The sequence below is a fragment of the Cupressus sempervirens genome, chromosome 1 (genome assembly GCF_028749045.1).
Source record: "Cupressus sempervirens isolate cs-2001-9-10 chromosome 1, ASM2874904v1, whole genome shotgun sequence".
Classification (NCBI taxonomy): domain Eukaryota; kingdom Viridiplantae; phylum Streptophyta; class Pinopsida; order Cupressales; family Cupressaceae; genus Cupressus; species Cupressus sempervirens.
In genome coordinates, this window is record NC_143118.1 from 82,255,476 (window position 1) to 82,274,107 (window position 18,632).

Sequence of the window (18,632 nt, forward strand, 5' to 3'; positions counted from 1 at the left end):
GCATAACTTGTTAGTTAAAAATAGAACTCAATGATTCCAATAGTATCCTGCCTTTGGCAGGAACTAATAATAGTTACAGAGCAAGGGAAAAGATATCTTGCTATTATTATCAGAGCCAAAATTAATAATCATACTGACCTTCAAGACAAAATCTCAAACTGGATGACACTACCATCTTCAGATGATCAAAATCCAAACCATATCACACTACTAATAATTTAAATGTCCATGCCTCGTCAAAAATCATAAAGAATCCTTGATTGATATTGGAACATTTTTAAACAACATTAGCCGGGAATCACAATAGATGGAATTTGCAGGTATATATGTCACAATATACTTTACGATGGTGCCACCGCCAACTTCCAAGTTGCTGAAAAAATGTAAGTTATTCAGAACTGCATTTTTATATATTCTACTGTACACTAATAAGCTTAATAGATAACTAGTAAATTGTTTTCAAACCCATTGTTGTAAACAACAGGTCGCTGTGGATCCACCCTCCAGATACCATCTACAATGAATTTAATCTGTTTCATAATAGAAGAATCATGGTTCAGAACATGAAACTGGACTAATAAATCTTCTCTGGTTTAAACATATGAATAAAAAAGGTCAGTTGAATATTTAAAAAACAATATTTTTATACCTCATATCGACCAGGGTATAAGTGGATAGATAGGACAAAAACACCTGCATTTGACTTCCCCATTCTTCTCTGGAAACATAAGGCAAATTAGTTAGTCTGGAAAATCAGTTTTAACTTTAAATCATATAGAAAAAAGCATTGTAGACTTTTTTATTTCTTTAATAAATTGTAGACTGAATTTTCTTTTCTTCTTAAAATAAATATGCATGATTCCTTATATGGGAAATAGATAAAGGATGATGCAAGCAGACTAACAGATTTGAAGCTCCAAAAATCCATAGGACTATAACCAAAGAAAGCACACACCTGGCTTGTCCACCCATCAAATGAACCTGCCAAGAACACCTCGGAAGCTGAACTCGGCCAGACAATATGAGCAGTTCGCAGAAGACTTAGCACCTTCTGGGCTGCATCCACTTTTTTTTGCTTTTCTTCAATTGACTTGCGAACCTCCCTAGAGAAAACACAGGCAACTGCATTCTATGAATTGTTAAAGAGAAACAACAAAATATAACTAACTCGGAAGTTGATCAGTGAAATTGGTAAACCCACATAATTTCCATGGCCATAGTTCCTTCCAAGGCAGCTAGCTTGGCACGGGTGGAACGAAGCTTAGCTCTCATCTTCATGACTTCTGTTTCTCGGAATTCTAAAGCGTCTGAAGCTTTATCAAGCTCTTCTAAAGCACCCTTATCATCATTCTGGTATCACAGTCGTCACAATTGAGAAAATCATGACTCATAACCACAAATATCTTGATAAAATAGTATGTTCAAATTCCTTAATGATGACTTCAATAAGCATGTTAAGCCAAGAAAAGTCTCCTTGAGTTGTCACATGCAGAATGAAAGTCCGTACTATAGAGAGCTAGTCTAAGAGGAACAAGAGACACATGCACACTTTGACAGGTTTGATTGGCTACACAAGGCTACTAAGATAATAGAAACCTTAAGTCAGCCAAAGAAACCCAAAAACCAAGACCTATATGACAACATACCATAGGACACATCCCACGGTGAAGTCTAAGTTGCATACAATATCAAAAAATCTCCTTTTCATTAGATATGATTGCAAACAGTGAACTGAAAGGCTACACGTGCATAACTTGAACTCCTCACACACCTTTCTTTATGTCCTCAAAACGAATCTCAGAATCAAAGTATATAGCAATTATGGGAGTTGAAAAACACTTCAAGAATTATAGGCTACTGAAGCATTAAAAGTTAAAACCAATCATCCATACGCTCAAAGATCAGGTTTCATAACATATTTAATATCAAATTATCAATGAATATAATTCACTATCAAGCTGAAGCTGTCATCCTATGAAAGGTTGGGATCAATTAGTTATGCAAATAAATCTACATGGTCTATGCAGCTATTATATGTGTCTTACATTTTGTGTGCAAATAAATTTATGTCTACAACTTTTAAAATTTAGCCATTGGTAAATCTGTAAAAGCCTTATGTACAAATTGATCCATATCTACAGTTTTATCACACTATCCTAAACTTGGGCTTTTCAGTCATCAATTAACGTGATTGCTATTTACCCACAAAAAACCTGCAAAATCAAAGGTGATATCTAACAAAACCCAAGAGTTGACTATAACCAGAACTAAACTTGGAAGGCCAAATTACCAAATGAAAGAAGCAACTCAACTTGTAAGTTGATTTCGTAAGAAAACCTAGACAGAAACATGGGCATGGCAGGGAAAGGTATAAAGTTGGATAATTAGTTTCAGTCCATGATCCTAGAAGTCAATTTGTTTTGAAGTCTAATAAACTCCCAGTTATTTTAATCATCATTTGTGTTTATGTTGTTCGTCATGAATTAAGTCTACACATAATTATAAAAGTTAAGGCACAAGAGATCCAAAACTATCTGAATCTATTGTTGAGAGGCAGGAGAGAACTTCAAATTGTATAAAAGAAGGCTTTTCAGAGACAAGATGAAAATGGTACACTTTCTGCTACATCAAACAAAAATCTAGATAGTTACCTTTTTTGCGGTACCAAATAAAATACAGAGACACATAATTGTTTATTCTTATGAAAACTTCAAACAGGATCATAAGAAAGCATAAACTTTCACCTTCTTTATGTCCATGGTATCTTTTCCAGCTTTCAGAGATCCAAGAGTAGAAACAAGCTGAGATTCAAGCTTCTGAATACGTGATGTTATAATGTCTGGAAGACCACTTGGATATATTTGCTGAGACTGGCCACTGTAACTTCTTTTTACATTCCACATCCATTCCTGTCCCTTTTCAATAACTTCATCAATTTTATCTACAACCATCCTCCTACTCTCATCTAAATGCATTGTCTGAGATGAGATCTGTTCTCCCACTCTTCTTTGCCTTTGCCAGAATGTCCCTGAGATACCTGGCATACCTGCACATTATGCTTCTAAATTTCTAATAAGAAAGCTAGCATATATAAACACATCGCTGTAGTAAACTACAAATAGTACACTGTATAAAACTACCTTTTGTTTCACTGTCAGTTTCTTTGATTGGTTGCACACTTGGAATATCCCATCTGTCTGGCTCAACAAAATTTTCACCTGAGTCAATGTCTTTATTCTTGTAGCCCACCTCAGCAGTTTCTCTATCATGATCATGGAAAATGTCTTGACTTTTTTGTAGTCTAAGATTTCTATCATCAACTTTCCTTTTGCCATTTACTGACTTTACATTCAAGAATAACAAATATATCAGAAAAGTGAGTTGAAACCAAACATTGGTTTTCAAATAATAAACTTCAAAAATAACACACACACACGTAGATCTAGCATCCATAAAAATATATAAATATATATATTCTCTCTAGCCAGAGACGCACACATAAAACATATTGTATACAGAAAGAGGGAAACCATAGGGGAGATAGAAACACACCTAAAACTCTAAGCTTTCCCTAACTACATACAAATCAAACAACCCTCCATCTAAATATGCTAAAACTTGGAAGAATGGTGGTATTAGAAGTCAATTACATATACGATATATCCAGAACAAGGAGAAAACACATTTCAAATTAGTAAGGACTATATTTACAAGTCTCCCTTGGACTTGTTCAAACATGGCAATTATAAGTGTGAGACTGGCCAAAAAAGGCCCAGGGACAAAAGAATCGATGAGCCCAACTCTCCGCCATGTAGGTGAAGATCAAAAGGAATAAAAAAACACTTTTACCTCAAATCTAAATCATTTAAAGTTATCCACTCCACCCTAGAAAGTTATTCTTTTTTTCTCAAGCACAAGGAAAAGAGAAACTACATTTTGACCAAAAATTGTATGCCACTAGTGAAAACCAGCAGATTAATTGCAGACAAAACAGTGATTCGAGATAATTTGGGCAGGTTAATAGCTTCCATTGATGCATCTAGAGAAATGAATGGGCTCAGACAAACCCACCAACAAATCCTCTCAATTCTTTGCTTGCAAACTTCAGGAGCCACTGAAGAGCCTTCAGGGGTGAACATGCCTCCACATTGCGCATGCCCCTCCTCCCTGCAATAATGGGAACCCTCTTGAGTCTTCTGCTCAGTCCTCTTCCTTCCACGCCTGAGTACCCTGCTATGTACTTCCAACTACTCCTCCAGCACAAAGTCCTTGAGAAGCTCCCACCCATCTTGGGCCTCCTCAATCCTTTTCCTTCTGCACTGTCACTCTCCGAGCCAAAAATGGCCAACAGGTGTCCCTTATCCATCAACCAACAGCCAACCTTCCTTCTGTACTCAGAAGCCATACCCAGGCTCTGCAAATGCTGACATTTGCACCATACCACCCATCCACTCCAGTTTGACAATAGCCCTCATGATCCATAGGGCCTCTTCCCTTGTACCCATCTGCAAAGCTCATGAAAAAACTGCAGAGGAGACATCAACATTCACCCTATATCTGTAATCTGTTTCCATAAACTCCTTCCCTAAAAGGATATCAAGAATCTGTAAAAATATGGGTTCCATGTACCTAAAAATGCATTTGAGCAGCCTCCTCGACACCTTGCTGCAAAACAGACATTGTTGGTCAATTGCGTTCAAAGTGAAATTGGCATCCATGATGGCTTCAACCCCGACCCTTTCCACCTTGTCTCTCTGTTACTTAGAAGGCAGCCGCTGAATCAACTTAAGCCTTTAATTAATACTCCTGCGGCATTCTAGGGAGATCTAAACCCTCATCAAGCTTTTCCTTCACCAAATTATGCCACGGTTATCTCAATCATTCGCTATTAATGCCATCCCTTCTCTGCCAGGTCCACACCCCACCATCATTGAAGGGAAGGGTATTATAAACACCACACCACATGAGAGTTTGCTTCAAGCCTTACTTGGCTATATGCCAATTGTTATTTGAAATTAAAGTGCACTTCTATCTGTTGAGACTTTGGGTCTGAGGCCTTCTATCATACATTGGGTTCGGGGCCCTTGCCACAATCGCCCTCCTCCCTATCCAGCCACTCTCCATTCACTGACCTATAGTCTCCATAAATTCTTCTTTGCCTATATCTGCCAATCTAGTCCCTACTGTTTTTTTTTTTTTCCTTAAAGTTTTAGCCACAAATTCTAGTTCTTCCTAGTTTTTTCTTCTTTTATTATATTTTGATTTAATAAGAAAATGTAAATGTTAACTTATTTAAAAATTTCATTTAGAATTAAATACAACTTACAATCCGTTTATAAATTGATCCAAATCATAATATCTACCCCAATTCACAAGGATCTTTGTTGAAAAAATGCCATCCCTAGGAAAAAAATGTTAGATAACATGTTTTCATTGCAAAACGAAATGCAATGAGGGAAGTATTAGTTGATCAAAATATCACCTTGCACAGATAACATGCCATGACGCTATTCATGAACAATAGCAAGTTGAACCTGATGTGCAATGTAAACTAGACATTTGAACAACAATAAAGAATTAAAAGAGAGGCCAAGGGAATAAACGACAGCCATTGGTGGAGAGAGTTCTCCAATTTTTCCATTCCTAGGCCTGTGAGTAGTGGTGGTAGTGTCAATGTAAGCATTGGCCCTTGGCTTCGTAAATCATCATCCAATGTAGATTCATACTTTGCTCCATGCACTACTCCAAGTTCCCAACCATTGCTAGAGAGCACGGATTGGAACAAGGACAGGCAGAAAACTGCCAAAAAGACTCACTGGAAAATTATGGTTCTACTACACCATTCCATTCGATGCAGCAAGGTAATTGTTGTTATTTTTTGTTTTAAAATACATATTTTGACTTCTGTCTATTGATTTTTTCTTTTTGAAGTATTTGGCATTGAATTTTTTTTAAGGCCATACTGATTTTGTTTATTTTATTCATTTTAGGTCTTATTGCCGGAATATGATAGATGTCATTATTGTTTGTTGTTATGGATTCAAAGCCTCCAATGATGAGGACACAAAGGGCTCTATTTTGAGTTATAAAGGGCTCTCTTTTACATTAAAAAGTGGCTGATGTGAGAGCCAAAGTTGATGAGAGCATGAAATATGGAGGAAGACTGGTTGCACCGTAATGGCTAATGGTGGAATCATGAAAAATAGGATATTATTGAATTTTCTCCTTTCTTCCTCAAGTAATTGTACATTGTCAAATCCACTGATTTAGTGACTAAAATCTTTTTATTTTTAATTTACTCAATTGCTATTTCTTTTTCTTTCTTGGGTGGTACAATGTTCTTGAAGTCAACCAATGCTCCAAGAAATGCCAAAAAGGTCATGTTTCTTTGAGGCCTTGGAGAGAGTCTTGGTCAATGTGGGGTAATACAAGTAGTTACAGATAATGTAGTAAATTATGTTGTTGCGGGCAGACTTGTTATGGATAGGTAACCTTCCTTGTTTTGAACTCCCGGTGTTGCTCATTGCCTTGACTTCATATTGGAGAATCTTGGCAACCTTTTCTATTTGAAAAATGTAGAGCCCACAAAAAAACCCATAAAGATATATATAATCATACTTAGGTGCTCAACCTTACAAGAAAATATGCAAGAAAGAGTTGGCTCATCCAAGAATAACATGCTTTGCAAACAATTTCATCACATTGCAATCCTTGCTTTAATCTACGGACACTTTGATACGTATGTTTGTTTGTGAGGATTGGTTTACGAATATATGCACGGGTTGGCGTGGTTGATTAGGCTTTTGATGAGCAAAGTTTTTGGCAATTAGCCAAGGAGAGTGTACATGTAACTTTCCATTCTACATCGATGAGAAGGTGTGAGTGGGATCTACATAGTTGTAGAGAAAATGGCACCTAATTGTAATGTCCCCTTTTTAGAATAAGATTTAATAATAAATAATACTAAAAAAATTAGAATATAACAAATAAAGACAAATCAGTAATTATATAATATAATATAATATAATTGGAAGTTAATTAAATTTGATGAAAGGTCAAATAATATGTAATAAAGAGTTGTGACTCCCTCAACATAAGATTGCTGGTAAACAGATTTGCCACTTGGAGATTATCTTCAAAATTGACCCTATTTGTCCTGTACAGTGACAATTGTTCCAACAGTTGGATAGACTGCAATTGATCACTATCAGATTGCAATCTTCCTTTGTGTTTGAGAGGGACAGCTCCCTTGTATGATGTGGGTATTTGGGAGTCTTGTGTACTTTTCACCTAAAAGCACAAAAGGTTAGAGAGCATAAAACTAAAATGAGATAAACATAAGAAACCCCAATGATAGGCATACAAATATCGAATAGGATTTCAGAAAAGATAATGATTGCAAAGGGGTATTTAGTGCAAGATGCAATGATAATGAAATAATAGATAGGAAACCTTGATATATAAAAAGATGCACTATCTCAATACGTTCACATCAAGTTACCAGAAAGTGAATGCATTTAATCATATCAATTACATAAATAGGAGAACAACTAGATTTACCCATTACATAAACGATTACCAACTTAAACATATGAGAAGCAAGTAATGATAATAGATAAACAGATTCAAGACATACGACTAAATGCATTCATCTTTGTTTCTTTTGAAAATATACAAATTCAAAAGCATTTTTCACACATGGTGCAGCCTCAAAAGAGGATTCTCCATAGTTTCCCCTTTGACAAAAAGTCTCTCCCTTTACCATGGAAAGCCTTGTATTCATAGGCTTACAAGATAACCTCCTTGTAACTAATTTCATAACTACCTCAAATTATGGGTTAATAACTAACTTATTTGTGCGCAATTTGGAGAGGTTAATTAATGTCAAGATTTCATGCAAAAATGGTCAACTAATTAACCTTTGACCAAAAGTGACAAACATCACAATTTACAAAATATGGCTTGAAGCTTATACATTTTAAAAGTAACATTAAAGGATTGTTTTTGCAGTAGGCATTGAATCTTTTGGTGATCTGCTAGCCTCTTGTTTGCAAAGAACTTGTCTTAATGTGCACTCGCTGCAACTCTACCGCAAAACATTATTTCTTCCATTGAACATTAACTCTTCATCGATAGTACAAGTTGTAACCAAATAGTCGAATTCAATTCTTGATGTAATGGGAGTTAGATCCATTATAATTATGATATCCTTGAAAGAAAAAGTCTCCTCTTCCTTTTGACTGCCACACATAATTCATGTGTTTTCAATCATGTAGAAAATTCATTAGACAACTTGTCATTGACTTCATTTATTGTTTCATCTTCTTTTTAGGTTCTTGTTAATGTCATTTTTTAGAAATTCCTCAACATTCAACCATGCATTCTACAAGGTAATGTGTCTCCAAAGTATCCATCAAATAGTTTATTTTCCATTGGTTTATCCAAATTCTTTGTAGAGAATGTACCAAGATGACTAAAGGAAAAGTTGGTTTTCAAGACAAATCTATTTTGGGCATTCTCATATATGATATGTAGATTTCAAGAACACACGTCTACTCAATCACCTTAATCTTGAATGACATTATGAAATTGGTATAAATTGTGCTCCCTTCTCAAAAATCTCCATTTGTCATCAATGTTGTGAAGTGATGCAGTCTCGTCAAGATTAATGACTCTAGTGGTATTTTTCCTATCCTAGACACCTCCCACTTTAGCTTTTTCTCAATAAACATGTGCAACACTATTAGATGCAACTAATTTATTAGAGAAATGCTCAAATATATCTTGAATTCTTCTATTGAATGCCTTATTCACAACAAATTATTTCCTGTGTCTCTAAGAAACTACGTGAAGGCGCCTTAGAATATAGTTTGGAGAGTTAATTACACATCAAAATGCAGAAATGTCTGGGAAATTCGTATCCCGTTGTCCCCATTTAATGAAAGTTGGACATGTATTTTCAATTGTTTTCAAAAGTATAGCCAACCCAATAAGAGTAAAGTCGAATACTTAACTCATCTGCAAATATTGCAACAATAATGGATGTTGCAAACATCAAAAGTAGATACAGGGCCCTAAATAACATTTGTGGATAATGGATGCTTACTCTTTGATCCTTTTGTAAGTTCACATTTTTATAAATGTCTTCTGCAATCATTGTTAATGCCACAACACCTTATCTAATTAGTTTATTCCATCAAATATAAGATGTCGCCTGATGAAAAAGAAGGATATTATCGAACCACTAGAGCACTTTAAGATACTAAACTCTCTTATCAGCACGTAGATAGGAGGTATGGCAGCAGCATGGTGTCAAACAATTTAGTCAGACCATACTTGAACTCACCGCATGTTCCCAGTAATCATGACATCCCAATAGACCACATTTTATTTTATGAAACAATCCTGCAATCATCCCATATCACGAAGTGGCGCCCTTTGGGGGCATTTGGTCAAACAATCTGCAGCTGCAATGTCTACAATTCCACATTTTGTGTGTATGCTTAATTCAATAAGCATTGTGTTCCCTTCATTTTGTGCACAGTATGGGCTGAAGGCATTTCGTCAACCGGTTCTTTGTTTTGGCTGCACACTCCACAACTAAAGTGCATTTGATGGAGTATCACTACAAATTTATAGAAGTTGCTGATGGGGTTTTCCACTAGGACTAAATTTAGATGCCAAAACTTCTTGTTGTCATGCCTCAAGATCATTGTTGTAAGAATATTAATCTTCTCCACAACCATTTGGACGTCTTCCATTGAACACCAATCACTAATCATACGAGGAAGCTGCCCCTCTCAAATCTGCTTACCAACAAAGATATAAAAGGGAGGAGAGTTCATTTAAAAGGGAATATAGAAGAAGGAAGGGAGAGGGAAGAAAAAGAATTGAAGAAGGATTAATGGAAGAAGAAAAGAATGGAAAGAAATTAAGGAAAAGACTCTCAAACAGCAGCAATAATGAAAGGTTGTCACTCTTTCAAAGGGTTGTAATCACGGAAGGGTTGTGACTCATTTAAAGGGTAGTAATTGTGAGGCTTGTGCCAATTGCAAAAGGAGAACACACAATGATGGGCCATGACTCCCTCACATTGGAAGATAAAAAGGAAAGATCAAGGGAGATCAACTTGGGGGATAATATATTATTCTCAAAGGCAACAACAAAAAGTGGTGACAACTATTATATAAGGTGATGATCCTTTCACTACAAAAGGGAATTTAATTCCAACCATCAAAAAGGGGCAAAGGGGATTGCAGTCCAACCATGGAAGAGGAACAATCTTAAGCATTGGGAAGAGCCTTCAAATTCATATGATATCTCTCTAAATAGTGTCGTATGAGATAAAAAAGCGTTATGTCTTGGCTGAGTCATTATTAAGGAATATTATATAGCTACAGTTATATGCATTGTTGTCTTGATATAAATCTGCATGTGCAAAAATAGAGTAGATGTAATGATCTTGTAAAAGATTTCTAATCCACCACTCCATTGTGAAGGGGAGATGTGAGCATATAAGGAGAGCAAGTAGCTGAGTGGTCCATTCAAGTTCAATAGCTTAGGAGGCCAATATGGCATATATACTTTCATGTCCCTTGGGAGTCCCCTTAGTAGGCTGACATGGCAGATATACTTCAGTGCCTGATTGAGGCAGGTATAGTGGATGTATTTCCATGCCCTTTAGGAGGCTGAATCACAAATGTGCTTTTGGGCCCCCAAATTGATAGATAGGCTCATTGCAACTTGTATAATCTCTCATGAACTTCATAACATGGATGAGTCATAGAATAAAGCCTTAATGGAATCCTACACATGCTATCTGATTGTTATGATTTGTCACTGATTATATGTTAATATTTGATGACTAATCTAATTGTAGGTTCTTAATTGACAAAATAAGTTAAATTTCCATTTTGAGCCCATTTCAAACCTTAGCTAGGAATTTTAGGGGTCATTACACCAATTGATTAGTTGGAGTGTAGATAGTTCATGAGATACAAATCTTCAAGCTTACACAAGGAGACCTCTTTGCACGAGAGATATGCAAGGCAAATCAAACTATGATATCCCTCTCAAAATACAATTTATATAGTTAAATGAACAATTAATAAACATGAATAATATAATTACAATATAAATAATGATACAATTATAATATAATATTTTAATCATATAATATATTGCATTATTTAATATAATGCATTATAATAATAATATTACAGTATGAAAATGATCAATAAGCTATGTTACCCCAACTTTCTCGGACGTTTATTTTGGTCGGAGCAAGGTGCAGCTATATATATATATCAATTTCACATTCATCACAGCAACATAGTATAAAAAATTTAATTTCATTCATCAAATAATGATCCATCAATCATCATAGAGCATAGAAATTAGCATCTTATCAAATAATTATAGAAAATAAGATAAATTTCAATTATCATCTAAGAATACCAATAGTATGTCATCAAATGAGTCAAATGAGAGGATGAAAAAATCATAGATTCGTATCATAAGGCTATAATTTTCAAGTTTCAAGTTTCAAATTTTAACAAAATGATAACAATGGGAAGTTAAAGACTTAAACTTTAAAAAAATTAAGTATCAACTATGGTCTATCGACAATCATATAATCATTCCATCAATGTATCAACTATCAATGATCATATAATGTCAAGACAAATAACTCCAAGTCTGAAATATCAAAGTCAAAATGAAAACAACGATAGTATGATAGCGGTTCCTAATCATCCTTATCAATGTCACTATCAATGTCATCCTAAGCCTAAAGGAATGCATCATACAACAAAATACCCAATGAACATTCATTGTTTTGCATGTTGAAGACCTTGTGAGCGTTCACTTGGCAGCTGAATACCTGCATTCAACCTTCAATACATGCAGCTGCCTTCCAAACTCCAATGTTCCCTGCATTCAAAACTTCAACACCTGCAGCTGTGCTAAAAATTTCTACGTCCCTGCATGTGTATGTCGGGCAGAACGAGAAATGCAAAAAAAAACTTAGTTTCATGACTTGATATGTAAAAAAAGTTATAAAGTTTATAACTTTTATTTTATAATTAATTTGAAGTTTGACTTCCAAGCGTAGGGCCCACAGATGGGTAAAAATTAGGTTTTCCAATGTATTCTTGGGTTTAATATTTTTTTTAATTGGAAACTTTTATCACTCATAGGGCCAAATAGGAAACAACAAAGCAGTCCCTAGGATTGTCAACATGATCCAGAAACTCATTGACCATTTCCAAAGTTTCTGGATGCATTTCTGATTTTTAGTCTAGTTGGGGATGGCTAGGAAACATCCCCCGATGTCCCCCTGTCCCCAAAGCCATTCCTATTTCTAAAACTTGAGGCTTAGGGTCGGAAGCTCGTCCCTAGGTAATGTAGAAATAGAGTGATAATCCAACATAATTATTAAAATTGATATTATGACAAATAAAATGTATTTGAAATATAGAAAAGTAATATTAATTAAATATTATAAAATAACCAATATTATTCATATATCAAAAGTTATATAACCAAGTGACCTCTGCCCTCATATGGTCATTCATGCGGAGCACTAGATTGATATTTAGGATGGCATAATTGTTTGACCTTGTTAGAATATTTGGGAATAACTGAGAGGGGGGGGGAGAGGGGGCGTGAATTAGTTATCCCCAGGTCCAGATGTATAAATCAAACACTTTAAACTTCAACAAACTTAACCCAATAACTCACTGATCAAAACTATTTACAATAATCCAACTTATTCATTCCATTTAGCTCTTTTTTCTATATGTGTCGAATCGTAGAAACTTATCACAATCAACAATGAACTTTGACTTTAAAATAGTAAGTAGCATAAACACACACCAAACATCCACACAATGTTTGACAGCAGGATTTAATGTGGAAACCCAATTTAGGAAAAACCACCAGTAACATGCTACCACTTTTTCCCTCTTCTAAAGTGAGCTCTATTAGGAGCCAACCTTGATAAAGGTTACAAAACACACTGTTAGGTGTGACCCTGTTAAAGGATTTAATCACCCTGTTAGGAGTGGCTTTGTTAGAGGACTTAAGAACATTCCATTAGACTGTCACCTTGATTAAAGGATTTACAAATGACTATTAGGTCAACCTTATCAAAAGGATTTTACAACTGCCACAATGGTTAGAAAGTAACAGAGAAACTTTGATCTGATAAACTACAACTCACTTTGCAAATTCAGACCTCTGTTCGGTTCAACTCTGGTTCATTGACTGGACTCCATCATTTTCATCATCTCAAATCTGCTTGGCAACTCTTCAAGCAATCCTTCATCTTACAAACTTCGCACAACTCCTTACAAGTCTGTCACCACTTGTCTTTGCAAGTTTCCACTCCAACGACACTCTAAAAACATATCAGATTCCTCCTTAAATAAGTAGTCTTGATCTTTTACCACTTAATTACAATCATAGATCTTAGGGTTTATGATCAGATCCAGAACATTCAATGAATCTGGCCACCTTATTCTTCTTCTCTTCTCAACACTTCTAGAAACATCTCAAGTCTTAGCCTTTGATTGCTCAACTAATCCTTTTCTTGCATTAAATAATACAACTCATCAATCCTTATTGTCAACATGTTTTGCTTATTCCAAGATTTCAACTATGTCGGCTACAAATCTTGATTCATTCACAAGCAATTCTTTTGCTCGGTCGTCACTATGCCTTTCTACTCGATCTTCACTGTTTCGCTTGGCAATCACTACGTTCTTCTGCTCGGTCTTCACTGGATCACTCGATCAATACTATCACTCGGCAATCATTGTTCTACTCGGCAATGCTTAAGTTCCTCAATTTTTTGTTACAACTCCTTCATTGACCGTGCAACAATGATACTCGATCAAGCTTATCATTATGCCTTGTTCCAACTCTTAGCTTTATCCAACTATCATCTTCACTTCATATATTAATTAAACAATAAATTATCTTGTTAAGTACTAACTTATCAAGTGCGCATTATAATTCCATCTCACTTACACATCTTAACTCAACCTTTCACTAGGTCATCTCATGATCTCTTCTTTTTAAATCCTCTTCATCAATCAATAGTTATGGCACTCTACACTGTTAGCGAATGTCTCTTCAACAGGTTTGACACTTGTCTTACCAATAGGTTTGACATCAATGACAATATAGCAATTGTTCCAAGTAAGCTCTCCATAATTGTAGCTCCAACAGACCTTACTACTTTTCTTTGCGGTGGCCCCATGCCTTACATATCTAGTTAGGCTCTTTAAGAGTTGGGTCTCACCGGTTCCCTATCCAAACTAATCACCAAACCAACAGAAATGAGCAGATTTGTCAGTGTTGTAACACAGGAGTGGCTGAGATTGAGATCCATTTTGTATTCTATTGTCCAATCTACTATAAGATTCGTCGTTGGTTTCATTGCTTATTCAGAGAGTGCATGTCCCTCTCCTCCTTTAGGTGCCATGATCAGTGATGCCTTGCACTCTATCTCCAGGAGGCCTTCTGTCTTCGGGATCTCGCTCTATGGGAGCTATCCCCCTTTGGGTTTGCATCCTTTCACCAGTTTATCACTTACTTCTTCACTCTGGTTACCTCTCCTAGAGGAACCAAGCAAGTTGGGGGCCCATCCACTACCACTCACAATAGATCGATGAGGCCACGCAGAGATCATATGCACATACACCATCAGCAACACTCATCCCCCTCTCTCCAACGATGGGCTCGGACTTCTCCGCACACATATAGTTATCCTTCAGTTTTGGGCTACTTTTTGATGACTACAAACCCCTAATTATCTGAATATATGTTGTATGTGAGAGTTTAATGGATAAAGTCACTGCTGTATATGCGAGATGCATTTCTAAATGTCAATTGTTGTTCATGTGACAAGAAAGACTATGAATTTTGTCTCTGTTTGTACCCAGCTGCATAGGACATTGGTATATCTTGGATAGTGACACAAAAAGCATGTTTAATCCTTTGTAATCAGTCATGACAGTGCACTGTTAATTTAGTAGAAAACCATAAATTACTGGTAATCTGAAGTTGTAATTGATTATAAGAGCAGCAACATCTTAATTGAATGCGTATATATGTATATTGGCACTGTTTGGGTATCATGGAGTAGGGTGGAATTATAATTTAACAAATATTTCTTTCAGCATTTTATATCTCAGCAGTGTAGTTGATTGCTTGCCAAGTGTTTGACGTAATTGCATAGTTCAGTGTTAGTAGTTTTTAGTGACCTTTGAGTAAGGGTCATTACAATGTGACAACAAAGATCACCATACTCAAAGGCCGCAATGCTAAACATGCATATCCTACACATCTTCTGAGACATGACAAGCATACGGATAATTTTTTGAGCATGATATAATGCAATCTATAGTTTTTATTAGCATTTATTATATTAATCGGCAATACTATTCAACACAATTCTCTAATCAGTGATCACCACCGAACATCACAAGTTCATTCCAGAAAACTGAAATTGTTCCCGAGAGTCAGCCAAGTGATGATCATGCCACTAACTCTATTAGTTCCTTGGCAATCAGCGCTACTCATCCAACCTAAGCCAAAATAATTGCCAAGCAAATTACATTCTTTCAGCAATCAAAACAAAAATAACAAAATCATGAAGCACGTGCTCTCCCAAAGATTTTAATTTTTTCATTTTTGACATGAGAAAAACAATAAGAGAAATTTGATGATGAAAGGGAACAAAAAGGATTCAAAGATAGGTGGAGTGAACAGTCATGACGGGGAAATAGAGACAACCTTTAGCATATTTTTAAAGTATAAATCATTTTTACCAATTAATGTATTCAGTAGCAGGAAAGCCTGAAAGAGAGCATTTCAATATAAATCATGCAACCTAAAAGGTCAAGGTAACCTAAATGCTGGGCAGTTCAAAGTCAAACACAGTGTCAATGGAAAATAGTAAAATGAAGATATTATATTTCAGCGATAAACAATAGAAATAACAAGACCATAAACATAAAAATACCAGAATTAAATATGTTCATAACAGTATAATTTGACAATACTAGAATCACTGGGAAAATTTTATTTCTCAAGCTGAACAAAAATAATTGCAAAAGAGGTAGAAGTGAGGTTCATAACCAGTACACTAGAGAACATTTTTATTTAGTAATCATTTCAGACTATAATCTCATACACCAATTCATCCAGTCAGCAGGAAAAAAAAAAAGAAAAAACCTATAACAATCATTCCAATATTAAATAAAGATGGCTAAAAGTCAGTCATAGAATCTAAGTTGGGCAGCTTGAACATGACAAAGAAAAGGAATTTTCTTTTGGTAATGAGCAACATAGGGTTTGAAATTTGTCAAGTAGTATTTCAGGGCAAATTTAGAACAATTAAAACAAGGGAACATTACAGTATGATCATATTGATCACAGAGGCAGAAATTACAATATCATCTAAGGCTGATGTGTGCATTCCATGCCACTGACTGAAGATCATTCTCGCAATAAGGAATGTGTAATAATAGTCCCACAAAGTATATAGAGGGTAAGGTTACCAAGGTGCACATATAACATGAATCAGATAAAGCATGAAAGGTAAATCAGATTCATATAAAATATATGCAACACGTGTATAAACAATACAAGCATAGATATTTGCTGGAAGACACTCAAATCATAAGATAGAGCTTATGCATCTCTGTAACCGGTATGTACAATATTAAACATGCATGCTCAAGTATGGTTATTATTTCTAAGTTGGGAGGAAAAGTAGAAATACAATAAGAGAGAGGCCTGTGTAAATCCAGTCAATTGGTCATTCCCAAGACAAGGTAAGGATCAGCGACCCCGAGCACCTTGCGGACAAGTCCCAAAAAGGTTTAAGGGCTCGGATCAGTGAAATCCTTGAGGGAACTTGTTAAGTTTGGTGTCTAAGCAACCTATTGCATCTCAACATTCTCATGAACAGGAATAATAACTAGGATAGCATGGTCTTTTCAATTAACATATAGTTTATTACTAATTTAACTATAGGGGTAGTCTGAGGAGAGAGAACCGAGGTGTATTCAAGGAGAGGCTAGTGTAAATCCAGTCAATCAATTATTCCAAAATTGTAGGGATTAGCTACTCCAAGTGCCTTGTGGGTAAGTCCAAAGAAAGGCTTCAGTGCTTGGATCTGTAAACTTTGAGTTTAAGGGAAAAACCATTGAGTGTGGTGCCTAAGCAATCTAAATACATCCCAAGTGTTTTCTCGAATAAGATTAATAATAAGAGCAAAACAAAACAAGCATCCCAATTGGTAGGCCACCTCGTGTGGATGCTTAACACCTACCACCAAGGCCAAGGGGACCAAAGTTCCGCACTAGGGCTTAGTATGGGGTTGGCTTGGAGTAATTTATCACAACTCACATTTTCTTTGAAACTTATATGTACACATATGCACTAATGACCACTTGTGGTTGCAAGATTCTATTGAAGAAGTAAATTTTGTAAATTATTTTCTTGACCCTAGTTCATTACAAATTGTAAATTGTAAGGCATTAATAAGGAATGCATATATTATGTGTCTACATGGTATCTATTTCGTGTCTTTATGCATCCTTGTGTCTACTTTGTGTTTTCATGCATTTATGTGTCTACTTCATGCTTTCATGCACTCATGTTATTAATTTATAGGTGCTTTGTGTTCTCAAGCATCAAGATGTATACTCCATAAATCCTTTATGTCTTCTTGCATTCAATTATATGCTTCGTATGTTGGTTCTATAAGAAAAGTAATGATCTTGCTTGAGGACAAGCAAAATTCCAGGTAAGGCCGGAATTGGATGTATCATAAGAGATGAATCAAGTAATTGGATAGTAAAGAGTTCCAAATCTCTAGATATGGCATCGAATAATATTGCAGAACTCGAAGCAGTAGAAGAAGGAATCAAACTTTGTATTAAACTAAAAATTAAAAAAATCATGATTGAAGGGGACTCCCAAATTATAATTAATGCTCTCAAAAAAGGAGCAACCCCAAATTGGGTTTTAAATTCTAAATTAGAAACTATCACTAAAACACTTTTAGAATTCGAAGAAGTAAGATTTGCACATATTTATAAAGAAGGCAACAAGGAGTCCGATAAATTAGCCAATTTGGGAACTGATGGTTTTAATACCTTAACATTTAATCATATCCTAAATCCCTCCTTGCTTTAGGAATAATCATTGTCACATTATTTTCCTGTGTGTGAATTGATTTCATACGAATTGGGTAGAGTACCCAACTTTGAGGTGAATCTATTATTAAGTGATATAATCTTTTGTATGATGCTTTCAAGTGGAAACTTAATACTCATGTGAACGTCATTACCCTTATTTCGCATCTAGATTCTTCTCCCTCTCTTATCTACGAGCAAAATTTGGGGCTTATTTTCATTTTAACTTAGCTAGCGATAGGTATCAACCGAGCTTTAGGAAGTGATCTAGTTTAGGTCTTCATGGATTCCGATATCTGCCTTTTCCATGCTTTTGAAAACCGAACAATGGCTTTCTGCAGGCCGATAAAACAAGAAAGATGGAACCAGCTCCTTCGGCCAATCGATGACATGAGCCGAGTTGCAGCAAGTTGGGCATTA

At 35.6% G+C, this 18,632-nt stretch overlaps 1 protein-coding gene across 4 annotated transcripts in view; it reads right to left on the reverse strand.

Moving 5' to 3' along the window:
• Positions 1–233: 233 nt before the first annotated feature.
• Positions 234–18,632, reverse strand: part of LOC149576336 (5'-AMP-activated protein kinase-like protein) — a 54,256-nt gene continuing 35,857 nt past the window's right edge. For 3 of the 4 annotated variants that reach the window (XM_089816881.1, XM_089816874.1, XM_089816867.1), the window contains 6 exons: positions 3,141–3,342; positions 2,745–3,046; positions 1,202–1,350; positions 956–1,103; positions 650–718; positions 234–530 (listed from right to left, as the gene is read on the reverse strand). In XM_089816881.1, the coding sequence (XP_089673007.1) occupies positions 435–530; positions 650–718; positions 956–1,103; positions 1,202–1,350; positions 2,745–3,046; positions 3,141–3,342 (966 nt within the window). In that variant the 3' untranslated portion in view covers positions 234–434. Of the gene's footprint in view, positions 531–649; positions 719–955; positions 1,123–1,201; positions 1,351–2,744; positions 3,047–3,140; positions 3,343–18,632 lie in introns of all 4 variants that reach the window. The other variant, XR_016361442.1, reaches the window with a different exon arrangement.